Below are 13,765 nucleotides of genomic sequence, written 5' to 3' on the forward strand. Positions count from 1 at the left end.
AATCTCCTGGATCCTAAGCTGACATTCAACCGCTGAACCACGCCCAGCCGGGCATTAGAATGGTTTTAAAAAAATCAATCATATATGCAAAGGCAAGACATTGTAGAAAGGCTCTTTAAAGAGTATTTTCATGGAGAAATTATAGCATTTAATAACAAGGACAGAAACAAAAATATGTTTATCATTTAAGAGGAAACCAATAAAGAGGTCACCTAATTTTTCTTTTTATTTCACATACTACATCACTCTTTCTACAAAGTTTTAAAATTTGTATTCATTTTTTGAACTGGTAATATTTACACATGGTTTAAAAATAAAAAGTTACAAAAGGATATATAGTAAAAAGTAAGCCTTATCTCTGACTGAACATTCCTTTGCAGGAAGGAAGCAACTCCTGTGACCAGATTTCTGTTAACCCTGTCAGAGAAAGTCAGTATGTCAACAGCACACAGAGGATACATGATGCCAGCCAGTTAGACATTTTCTTTTCACTGTTCTACACCTTGTTAGTTTTCACATAATGATATATCTTGGAGATCCTTCCACATCAAAACATAAAACCACATCATTCTTTTTAATAGCGTTAAAATATTCCATTGTATGTATTTGCCACAATTTATTTAGCCAACCCCCTGTTTGGGCATGTGATTGCTGACATTCTTTGGCTATATTACAAACAGTGATTAATTGGAAAACCTTACGTTGTTTTGCAAATGTGCAAGTATATCTGTAGGATAAAATCCTACCGTAAAATTATGGGGCCATATTTTCTACATAGATTTTCAAACTATTTTATTATGGGCTATAATCTATAATATATTTTTCCAATTTATGTCTTTCACTGGATTAAAATATCAGGAACTCACTCCCAAATTCTGAAATGTAATACAGTAAACATTAACTGAACAAGTACAGTAGACAAAGATAGCTATGTGTAAGGAACTGTGAAAATACAGAGATTTAAAAGAAAAAACACACACCCAGCTTTAAACCTTTTCTATTGTATGAATAAGATTTTCTTTTTTCAAGCTGCTTAAATATAAAAGTAGACATGTTACCCTGGCCTGTGTGGCTCAGTTGGTTGGGTGTCATCCTGTGCACTGAGAGGTCACTGGTTCAATTCTCCGTCAGGACACATGCCCGGGGTGCGGGCTAGATCCCCAGTATGGGGGGTGCAGGAGGCAGCCAATCAGTGTTTCTCTCTTCTTGATTCATTGATGTTTCTTTCTCTCCCTCTCCCTTCCTCTCTCTCTAAAAATAAAAGCAACAAACAAAAACATTAAAAAAAGATGTTAACAACTATAAAACAGAATAAGTAATTTAAGAAAGGAGATGAAAACTAGATATGTATTTCACTATGTATTATTTGAGTTTCATCTGCTAAGAAGATATACGCTAAAATGAAAATCATGTTAATTTTCTAAAAAACACTTAGTAATAATGCCTTCAAAGTACGTGACATACAACCTCAGCCACCTGAGACCCAAGAGTATGCTGAAGTCAGGTACCAGTGACAGAGGTATTCACTGGTTCCCTGGGCATCGGTGGGTGTTGCTATTTCCACATAAATAAGCAGTCAGTTGAGCTCATCTTTGTAAGAAAATATAAATGATGCTTTATACTATAGTGGTTGCTCAGTAAATGTTAACTTAATGTTTTAATCAGCCCATTGATACTACAACATCATAATTTGTTTTTTTAAATAAGGTTATAAAACATATCACAACTTTTAAAGTTGCTTTTATTAGTTGAACAGAAGTATTGAATAAATAAATGTTGAATGAATGAGCAAATGGGGAAGTAAATTTGAGGGCTTTAACATTTAAATAAATATTCAGGAAGCGTGGCTCATCATTTCATTGTCTTAAAAATCTATGCCTCACTTGGCAGCCCTTTTTATCAATAACTTTATCCAGTTGTTCCAATATCTGGTCTCTGATCCTTGACTAAGCTATTCTTGAAGAGCCTAAATTGTAAGATAAAAGGTCAAAATGTCACCTATGACAGTGTTTACGTGGCCATGTTCATTTAGACACTAGGAGTGAGGAGTTCATTTTTCTGTCACATCTGAAATAAGTTTGCTAGAGTCAATATGCTTGGCCTTTACTAGGAGCTATCTCTATAATGCTCATCTGTTCAATCAATAGAAACTGAGATCCTACTTTGTGCCAGGTGTGGTCTTAAACTCAATAAAAGGCAGATTTCTCATTAAAAAGCAAATGGCGGAACCCTCTGGACCTGATGTTGGCAGCAGCTGTGCCTTCTCTGAGACCTTTTCAAAAGGACATTTCCTGGCCTTCACCCACCACAGCATCCCTGCCTCTGAAGCTCTTATCTTCTGATGTTTCATGGCCAGGGAAGTCCCATCACCGTTCCTTCTTCCCCTGCCACTCTCCACCAATTTTCTTTCTGGGACCCTGCTTCCACCTGCCTGGTTTGACGGCGAGGAGGGAGGTATTTTCTAAGCTTTGTCATCAGCATGAGAGCAAGGAGGGAAGTAGGTGAGCTCTGAGATGAGTCCATGGAGCACCTTCCTGCCCGGCCATGTCAGAAACCTCCAAGGTCCTGCTGGAGCCAGACCTCCACTTCCTTTCCCTACAGTGCATGGGCTCTGGGCAGTGGCTGGGCACCCAGCCTTCCCAGAGGTTTTTCTGGGAGGGACTCTCCATTGAGCTGGCTGGTGAGAAGGGACCTCACTGGGGAACAAGCAAGACTGATCATGTACTGTGCTTAGCACAGCACCTAAAATGTGGGGTTACTCACTAAATGCATCCCTTCTTTCCCTCCCTATAGCCCTTTGGGAGTCCTGACCTCTTAGTGAGTGGGGAGGTAAGAAGCTTTCCTCCCTCATCTGCCTCTTCCACGGGCTTCCTTGAGGTTTGCCGAGTCCTATCCCACCCTTCAAGTCCCTGGTGCTAGGAAGGGGCTCCCCTGTGCTATTTGCCTGCTACATAAGGCAGACTCCTGTGGCTCCTCAGGTCCAGTGTGGGCTGCAAGAGGACCACAGCTGCCACTGGGCGAGGATGGAGAGGCTCATGCGAGGTCTCAGGTCAGGCCTGGGAGCTGGTACTTTCTCCTGCCCTTCTCTTCCTCTTCCAAAGGCCAGGCTCCAGGGCAGGGACTGGGAACCCTTGGGGAGATTCTGAAAAGGCTACAGCATTTTTAAAATAGGTTCTTGGGACTGGGTTTTGAGATTAAGTTGAAAGCAGAGAAAAACCTGAAAGTCAGTGACCCTATGGGGCAGACCAGTAAAGAAATCCCTTGACTATTTTATTATGTGGTTGTCTTTCCTCTCTGGCTTCCAGGTCCTCCGTGCTAGGTGAGGTCCCTGTTACAAATCAGGAGCACTGTAGAGAGAGCCCCTCTTTTGTACAAGTACCTGAATGCTGCAATGAGCAGATTTTTGTAAAAATTTTTATTAGTTTCTAATGTCATTGGTGATTCATTTCCTAGGGGCTGCAGTCAGCCAGGAACTTTTATAAGAATTTTGGGTGACTCATTTAGATGTAGTGTCCTTCTTGCCCCCTCTTCCTCTGTGTAATCTAAGTGCATTAAACATCTTTGCAGAACTAAAAAAAAAGCAAATGGCGCTTTAAATGTACGTACTTCAACTCATGGAATGTTAATGGTTTAATCAATTAAGTATTGATTATCTACTCTGAACCTAACACTTAGAATGTGCTTAGTACAGTAAGAGATAGGAAAAAACCCAAAAAACTAGGAAAACTTCCAGGCATAATGAATTGACATTCTTACTTCAGAATTGCCCATATCAAATGCAGACACACAAGGATGCTGAGCTCAGCAACATCGGAAATACTCGCTACTCTCTGACTGGCCTAGTTTGCAGGTACTGCTAAGGAATGACAATTTTCTGTAAATTCACAGAGGACATTTCATCATCCACACTGAATAGTGGCCCCTGGCTGCCTTGGGCCACCTTCTCTGCCCCAGGCCCAACATGCACTGTATGTTGAACTCAAGGCAGGTAGCTCCCGGCCTTTCCGGCCCCTGTGCAATAACACACTTTTCTCCTTCCTCTCCCAGACTCCAATCCTCCTCCTTCCTCCTTCTCACCAAATCTCTTTCACTTCCTTTTTCTCTGATCTATGTACCCCTAGGAAACACAAAAGGGTGGGGAACTTTGGCAGTTGATATCCTGGTCTATTGTTTTAGTGATTTTGGTTTCAATTTCTTTACCAAAAAGAAGAGGCCAAGGGTTTAAGTCACTGAGTTCAAATTGCTTTGTTTATATCATTGGCTCAGGAGCCCTCTACTCACTTAAGTTTGAGCCTGTGGCTTTTATTCACATTAAAAATAAACAGGAAGAAGCATTGTGAAATACATCTACTGTTTATATCAACTTGCCTTTTCCAATAAATCTCTCCATGAACAGTAAATGCATGCCAAGCTGATCAGTCAATGTGAAAAAATAGTTTACTGTCGGCTAGAATCTCTGCTAATAAAAGATTCCTGATTTTTAATCCCACTGACAAGTAATGTTAAGTTTAAAAACTCAAACACATTTTTCACTAATTTCCCGTTTCCTGCTACTTCTTTTGGAACAACTTTTCTATGCTTATTTCTACTGCAAGTAGTTTTGTTTTTACACTTTACTGTTTCTTATAACTTTACTATTGCTTCTGATTACAGTGTCATTGCAAAACTATCAGGAAATTTTTTTAAAAAGAAAGATTATCTTCAATCCCACCATTACTTCTTTGGTATATATTCTTCAAGACTTTTCTGTGCATATGAACACACACATGGTTTACTGGAGACTATTTTTTCGTTCATTTTTTTGTTATTAATTCCCACACGAGGATATTTTTTTCATTGCTTTTTAGAGAGTGGGGAGAGGGGAGGAGAGAGAGAGCGGAACATTGATATGAGACAGACACATCAATTGGTTGCCTCCTGCACGCGCCACAACCAGGGCAGGCCTGGGAACAAACCTGTAACTCAGGTATGTGCCTGGGAATTGAACCCCAGATCCTTCGGTGTGCAGGGTGACACTCTTAACTACTGTGCCACACTGGTCAGAGCTTGTTCATTTTTATTTCAACCAGCTTTTTTTTTTACTTATGATATCATAGACATCTCTTCATGTTAATATAGATTCACTTCATAATTTTTAAAAGCTGAATAATATTCCATTGGATGGGTGTACCACATTTTAACTAATTTTCTACTGGTAAGAGATTTAGATAAACATTTTAAAAATCATTTAAAATAATACTTCAGTGAATATTCCTACATATACTTTCTCATTTCCTTAGAATAAATTCCTAGAAGTAGAATCGGGGAGTTAAAGTCTGCGATCTTGTCTAAAGCTTTTGTTATGTTGCCAATTAGTCTCAAGAAAAACTGGACCCATTTACATGCCTTCAAAGCAGAGAATCTAGGTGTTTCCCCACATCCACATATTTAGCTGTTTTTCAGAAGGGTTATATTCTGAAGGGAATTTACCCTTGCCTACAAGGTTGTGTGTTGGTTGTCCAGGCACAAGACTGAAAAGCTTAACAGTCTAGGAGACGTCTGTGACTCATGGTCCACAATGAGACAACTGGCTCTCCAGATGTTCAGGGCTATCATCTTGCATCTGGAACAGCTAGGTGACTTGCAGGGAGATTTCATAATATTAAGGCAAATTGGCCAAATCTGCTTGGAGTTTATTATTGACGCAGTGTTTTTGAAACAGTTATGTTCATCCTGCCCTTGGGATAATGAGGATCCCACGGCTCCAGTCTGATAAATCTCAAATGCTGTTGTGGCTGCTGGCCTTTCACCCTCAAATCCTCCCACCACTCCATGCTGTTCCTTTCAACTCAGTCAACATGTTTTTTTTCCCTTTTCCTAAGCATTACCTTATTCTGCTCTTATCTGTAAGACCTCTCTTATAACACCCCTCCTTTCTCTTTACCACCCTTCCTCTGTCATAAAAGGTAGCAAATACATAATGATAATGAAATTGGAAGAAAAATGGCACTGCAAGCTATCGTTTCTAAATCAGGATTCTGTGAAGCTGCAGAAAAGTGGGAAGCTGTGCCAGAGGACAGCTGAGGAGGATCCTTGCCATGTCTACTTTCTTGACTTTGGATTTAGCAGCAAGCATTTCTTCTCACAAAGTGCTGGCCTCATCCTCATATGTCCACCCCAGCTTCTGATCTCCGAGCCTCTCATTTCCCCCTCCTGACTTCCATCCCTGCCCATGACTGTGTCCTCTGCTCAGGAACGACAAGGATTAGGAGCAGGGGTCATGGGATAACATAAATGAGGACAGTTTGTATTGGCAGAGCTGGTGGGAAAGGAATGTACTTTTCCCCCAGATGTAGGATAGACTGAATTGCATGGAACCTTAAATGTTAATAACAGTAAGCTGGTTGGGAAGGCGTTTGGATCTCTTTGCAGGAATGTAGACTGCAAAGAATTTTCAGATTCTTAGAATCTCATGGGGGGATAAATGGTGATGGATGGAGACTTGACTTGGGGTGGTGAACACACAATACAGTGTACAGATGATGTGTTGTAGAATTGTGCACCTGAAACCTGTATAATTTTGTTAACCAGTATCACACCCCCACCACCAAAGAAATGTATCTGCTACTGGGACTTTTAGCATGATATCAGCTTACTTCTCTTCTCTTACAGTGACAGCAATCTCCGTGCCTATCACTGTGCTTTGTGGAGTATGTGTGGTGGCATTTCTTCTGGTACGTTGTTACAAAAAATCAAGGTGAGTGGCACGGGAGAATCACACCGGACAATAGTCTTCCTTTCCTCCAAGAAAACAGCTTCATTCTCATGACTCTGGGCCTGCCTTCCCAGAGGAAGAATCCCTTTCCTGACTAGAGACACAGGCTCTCACTCTGACCCACCTCCATCTTGGCCAAAGGGGTGTGGGGCCCTGGCCAGTGGCTCGGTTGGTTGGAACGTTCTCCCGTACACCAAAAGGTTGTGGGTTCAATTCCTGGTCAGAGGACCTACCTGGCCAGTGGGTTTGATCCCTGGTGGGGGCACTTATAGGAGGCAACTGATTGATGTTTCTCTCTCTCTTCCTTCCTCTGTCCTCTAAAACATATCCTCGGGTGAGAATTTAAAAAAAACAAAAGGAATGGTGGAGGTGAGCAGTCACTGAGCCAACGTTAGAGAGCCCTTCACTTTCCAAAGCAGGCCACTCGTCAGAAATGGGGCAGCCAGAACCTAACTGATGACACGGCACCAATTTTACCAAGAGCCAATTCAGAAGGAAAGAATGTGCCAAATAATCAATTTGATGGATATGCAATTTGTATCAATTCTTATCATATATTCATGAACATATTCTTCAATGCACTCCCTAAATATGGATATACTTTTTTATAAACCTGCTCATTCATGTCAGCCTTACTTTTGTATTTCTAGTAATTGAAATTCTATATTTCAGCATGTGACAAGGTTGTTGCTTGCTGAAATTTCAGATCTTACTATTTTTCTAATCTTCAGGCATTTTTATCATTCTTTCATTAAAGCCTCAAGTGACATATCAGCCTTAATTTTACACTTCTACCAATTAGTAATCAGTACTTCAGCATTCCATATTGATACGGTTGCTCTGTATCCTTCCTCAGCCTTATATAATGAATGGATATCAGATGTGTTGAAAATAAACTTTGAGTTACTAGTAAAAAAATATTCTTTTCTAAATATCACATCAATATAAAGACTATACTGCCCTTTGAGCCTAACTGTGAAAAAAATGAATATTTCATGAAATGCTACTGCAAAGCCAAAATGAAAATGTCATCTAAAATTTTACATAAATCTTCAAAAGCTGTTAATACCATCTCAACCAATAAAAAATGCCATAAACCTCAGAAATTAACAAACTAAGGTTGATATGTTACTTAAAAACTTATCAAAAAAATCCAAACAAATGTTAAAATGTTGGCAAAGTTACTTTTAAAAGGATTTTAAAAATAATAATTTCCATATAAACTGCTGTATTTGGAGTTATGTTTCTTACATTCTTAAGAGATTATAATGACTATATTCACTGACAATATTTAAAAAGAATACATACACAATTTTTTAAAAGAATAATACATTTTTAAAAATTAAAAAAATATATATTTAATATATCTTTATTGATTTCAGAGAGGGGAAGGGAGAGGGAGAGAGAGAGATAGAAACATCAATGATGAGAGAGTCATTGATTGGCTGCCTCCTGCATGTCCCCGACTGGGGACTAAGCCCACAACCCAGGCATGTGCCCTGACTGGGATCCAGGAACCTCGATCTCCTGGATCCTATGTCGATACTCAACTGCTGAGTCACATCAGCTGGGCCTCCTCATTCTTGGTTTGCTCTTCCCTTTACTGTAATCCAATCCTCACGTAGCTTCACTGATTACATTTTTACATGTGAAAATGCCCTTATTCTATCGATTCTTTGGTTAGGCTGAGAATTCTAAGTTGGAGACCATTTCCTCAGTTTTGAAGGTACAGCTCCATGGTGCTGTTATTGCACAAGCTGAAGGCATTTGAGTCTTGGACCTTTATAGATGACTTTCTTTCTTTCTGGGAGCTTGTAGGATCTTAACCGCTGAGCCATGCCCAGCAGGGATAAAAATATATTCTTTAAAAGTATTTGAGCTTAATGGTTCCTAGTGGCTCAGCCACAGCCTGTGTCCCGTGGTGATGTGCACTGGTGGTGGGAGTCCCAGGAAGGACTCAGGGAGACCTAGGAAACCCAGAAATAGACTCAGTGGCCTTTGAGGATGTGGTTGTGACCTTCACCCTAGAAGAGTGGGCCCTACTGGATTCTTCACAGAAGAAACTCTACAGAGATGTGATGCCAAAAACTTTCAAGAACCTGGCCTCCATCGGAAAAAAAATGGGGTGATCATGACATTGAAGAACTGTATAAAAACCAGGGGAGAAAACTAAGAAATCATATGGCAGAGAGGCTGTGTGAAACTAAAGAGGGTAGTCAATGTGAAGACAATTTCAGTCTTACTTCAAATATGAATCTGAACAAGAAAACCACTGCAGTAAAAGCACATGAATGCAGTACATGTGGAAAAGTCTTTATGCATTATTCATCCCTTAACAGGCACATCAGATGTCACACTGGACACAAATGTTACAACTATCAAAAATATGGGGAGAAGCCATATAAATGTAAGGAATGCGGGAAAGCATTTTGTGTTCATTTATCCATTCAAACACATAAAAGGATTCACACAGGAGAAAAGCCCTACAAATGTAAGGAATGTGAGAAAACCTTCATGTGGCATGCGGGATTTCAAAGACACATGATAGTGCACAGTAAGGATTCTCCTTATAAATGTGAGGAATGTGGTAGAGCCCTCAGGTGTTCCTATTCATTGAAGACACATAGAAGAATTCACACTGGAGAAAGACCCTATCAGTGTAACCCGTGTGAAAAAGCCTTCAGATCTTACAGTTCCTTACAAATACATGAAAGAACTCACACAGGAGAGAAACCATATAAATGTAAGCAATGTGGTAGAGCCTTCAGTTGTCCCAGTTCTTGTAGAAAACATGGAAGAGTTCACAGTGGAGAGAAACCCTATGAATGTAAACAATGTGGTAACGCCTTTAGATATTCCTCTTCCTTCACTCATCATAAAAGAAGTCATGAGAGAAATCGCATGAATGTAAGCAGTTTGATAAAGTCTACAGAGATTACAGTTCCTTAGAAACAAAAGGATTCATGAGAGAAGCCCTATGAATGTAAGAAAGCTGGAAACACTTCAGGTGTTAAAGTGTTTGATGACATGGAAGAAATCACACAGGAGAGAAACCCTATGAATGTAAAAAGTGGTAGAGCTTTCATTTCTCATCTAGGCTTTTGAATACATGAATTCATAGAATTTAAATTCTAAGAGTTTAAATGTGGTAATGCATTTGTCACACAGCTATTCAAAGATATGTGTGAATGCACACTTGAGAGACATAAATGTAAAGAATATGAATAGGCTTTAGTCATCTCAGTTCCTTCCAAAGTCATAAAAGGACACACTGGTTAAAGCTTTTTTTTATTGATTTTTTTTTTTTTTAAGTGAGAGAGAAACATCTATGTGAAAGCAAAACATAGACCAGCTGCCTCCTGTACACCCCCTACTGGGGATTGAGCCTGAAGCCTAGGCTTATGCCCTGACCTGGAATCAAACCTGAAACCTTTCATTGCACACCAGCCAGGGCTAAAAGTTCTTGAATATAAACTGGGAAAGACTCCCAATGGTCCACATTCGTACATGTGAAAACTTTCACACAACAGAAACAAAAAATATAACATGAGAAAGCGTAATGGAAATTAATCCATGTATAGTATAATGTTCCGGACAATAACACAAGTTATTAATAAAATTGTAAATGCTGTGTTTATTCAGCCTCTCTTAATATGAATCAATGGCATGGGTTTCTATTAATTTCAGAAACAGACATTGAGGTGACATAATTGCAAGTCATCTTCAACAATCATATATAAGATTAATAAGTAGTGCTTTTTTTTCTTAATATTTCTTTTCAATTTTGAAGCCTGTTGGATTGATGGGTGGGTTGAAATTTATTTCTAATATGCAATTAGGTTTAATTTTTTATAATGTTTTATGTGTTTTGTGCTAGGAGGCCACAGAAATTTGACAGTGTGATATTTGTTGGGATTTTCCTATTGGCTTTTTGGCAGTTCCTGTAAATCCCTAGTGCATTATATATATTCTGCCTTTCATAGTGACAAAGTTTCTCCTTTGGGTGTAAGCTTTTCTCCATTCTCCATACCAATAAACAGTTGGAATAGTTATTGAGTATGGCAAGTTTATGAAAGAATATAGTTTTATGTGAATTATTATTTTCATTTTGGACTTCTCTTTTTTGCTGACTGTTTGCTGAATAGACTTTGACTTAAGAAGAGAGACCTGCCCAGCTGGCGTGGCTTAGGAGTTGAGCACCGACTTATAATAATAGGAGGTTGAGGTTCGATTCCCAGTTAGGGCACATGCCCCAGTTTCAGGCTCGATGCCCAGCGGGGGGCATGCAGGAGACAGCCGATCAATGACTCTCATCATTGATGTTCCTCTCTCTCCCTTCTCCCTCTCTCTCTGAAATCAATAAAAATATATATTTTTAAAAAAGAGTAGAGACCTGTGATAGGACAGAAATCTCAAGCTAGAATGTTCCCCTGTGGTAATGTTATTAACTAGGTTATTAGTCAGATTTTGGAGCTACCATTCAGGGAGAGAGATACATAGGCATTTCAAAGACACCATCTTTTATCTCATTTTCTGGATTTATTTACTTATTTATTTATTTGTACTTCTGATCAAGGGTATCCTCAAAACCTCCACCAACTCTTTCACATTTAAACAATATATAAGTTCTTGTTGATTTTTAGAGAGAGGAAGAGAGAGGGATAAAGAGATAGAAACATTGATGAGAGAGAAACATCATCAATTGGCTGCCTCCTGCGCTCCCCCTACTGGGGATCGAGCCCACAACCCACGCATGTGCCCTGACCAGGGATCAAGCCATGACCTCTTGGTTCCTGGGTCGACACTCGACCACTGAGCCACACTGGCCAGGCTTTCATGTTCGTTTTTTAGAGAAGTAGATTTCCACTGATATTTTCAGAAGACACACATCAAAGATCCATCAGAGTTTGGATTTTTCTCTAAGCCCTCTTGTGGTCCACCAGGAAACTGATTCAGACTTGTATTTGGGGATATTGTGTGATTCCCCTCCTTAGATTGTATCCATATAAGATCTAATTTGTAGGAGACACCTCATGCTCTCAATGGTGCTAATAAGTATGTGTTCTTTATTCACTATGACATCTACAATTGTGTAGAGACAAAGAAGGATAAGGGAGTTTGTTTTCTCCACTGCATTGTACACTGGCTGCCTCAACCTGGTCCTTTCATGAGAAATGCGAGAATAAGCACATTTTTCGTATCTGAAAGATGGAGTTTTCTCTTGTAGCTGAATGTATTCTTTCAATGTTCTTAATTACTTTCATGATATGTGATTAAAAGTATGTGTAGCTTTTTTTATCAAAAAAAAAAGTCTTTGAAAATGTGGTACATATGGCTAATAAATATGCTCATAAGAAGAAAATATCAGTATTGCAGACTATGCAGACTATGTTGAAGAAATATTCATAAATATATCTTTAAGAATTGGTAAACTTCCAAGGAGCTCAAAGTGCTTATTTTAAAATGTCCTCAAAGGTGCTTATCCTCAGGTGGATTAAATAATCCATGGAAGAAATTGCTGACTCAGATACTCATGGCCTAAAAAACAGATCATTTAACACAGACAGAAACATGGAATTAAGGTGTTCTGACTCCCCTCCTCTTGATTGTTCAGGAACTGATTAATATATTTATTTAACACTAAGTGCCAAGAACGGTTTTAAAAGCTTTTAAATATTATATCATTTTTATCAGGATTATCACAGCTGGCTGAGCTGGACTCCTAGTTACTCTCTCCTTCTCTTGTCCTTGCTATCTGAACTACCACTTTTTAGCAAAGGGTTGGCAAGGTGGGGGGAAGTTACTCCAACAGCATTGGGAACTCTTTGGTGGATAAGGGGATTAAAAATACCAATGGGGGAGAGAGAGGGGACATCTGTAATACTTTCAACATAAATTTAAAATAATAATAATAAAATAAAAATACCAAAATAGGATTTAAATAGTATTTGTGAGTGGAGTTTTCTCTATCTGAGTGTTCAATAGGGACTGTTTACTCAATTTGAGGGCAATGCTCTCCTCTTTTCAAAACCTGTGAATTATCTGCTTTACAGGCAAACTTCCTGGATGCCCAGTGTTCAAATGGAAAATATGGAAGATATACCAATGACTGGGGGAACCAATGGCGGAGAGGACAACACAGAAAATGACCACACAGCCTTGGAAACTCCAGGGGAAAACCAGGGCCAGCAAGGGCTATAGCAAAGGCACCAATTCTGCTCTAGCCAGAGGCAACCTAAAAATGTCTCAAGGAGTTGGGTACTAGGGAGAAGCCACCAGGATGCTAAAATGTCCTGTATCATTTTATCAGCTGTGCCCACCCTCAGCACTGCCTGTCTGAGTAGGTTCTCCAGGCTTAGAATGGAAGCTCAGTGCCTGCTCTGCCTCTGATATACGGCCAAATTCCCAAAGTCCCAGCCATAGAAGGCCTCAGGTCTTCCTATCAGGGATTTTATTTAATTATGTCATTTACTCAGGATAGTTTATCAGCCTGACTCTTCCATCCCTCCTCCGGACTTTCAGTTTACAAAGAAAAGAAATATGTCTGAGGTTCTAAGTGAATTTGTAGGCTCCTCCTGGCTTGGGAAATATCTATAAGGATGACATTAGCATTTCAGCTCCTAAAACTCTCTCCAGTTAGGTGCTCTGCATGCACTGAAAGAGAGCAAGGAGATATTGTGCCCAATGAATTTTCCTGATTTAAGGATTCAGAAAGAACTCAGTGACATTTTCCAAATATATACATTTATATTTATACTTCCTTGTCTATTATATGTACATATTATATGACTTGCATTCTGAAATTGTACCTTGTATAAACAAAATAAAATGTCTATTTTCAATTTAAAAATGCAGTAAAAGAATCACTGAGAAGAAATGTACACACACAACAACAACAAACAACAAAACACCAAAAGGAGAAAGAGCAGGAATGCAGAATCCCAAATGGTTGAGCTCTCAGATTTTCTAAAAGAGAAAAAAGCTTTGGCTAAAGCTGGATCAGATCAGTTT

General features: G+C 39.3%; 1 protein-coding gene and 1 pseudogene across 1 annotated transcript in view; both read left to right on the forward strand.

The window, feature by feature from the left end:
• Nucleotides 1-12,955, forward strand: part of IL15RA (interleukin 15 receptor subunit alpha) — a 50,114-nt gene extending 37,159 nt beyond the window's left edge. The window contains 2 exon segments of the mRNA XM_087817715.1: nucleotides 6,652-6,736; nucleotides 12,808-12,955. Of these exon segments, the coding sequence (XP_087673841.1) occupies nucleotides 6,652-6,736; nucleotides 12,808-12,955 (233 nt within the window).
• LOC148094398 (uncharacterized) lies at nucleotides 8,683-9,831 on the forward strand (annotated as a pseudogene).
• Nucleotides 12,956-13,765: the final 810 nt, after the last annotated feature.

Source organism: Miniopterus natalensis, chromosome 1 (genome assembly GCF_054644295.1).
Source record: "Miniopterus natalensis isolate mMinNat1 chromosome 1, mMinNat1.hap1, whole genome shotgun sequence".
Taxonomy (NCBI): domain Eukaryota; kingdom Metazoa; phylum Chordata; class Mammalia; order Chiroptera; family Miniopteridae; genus Miniopterus; species Miniopterus natalensis.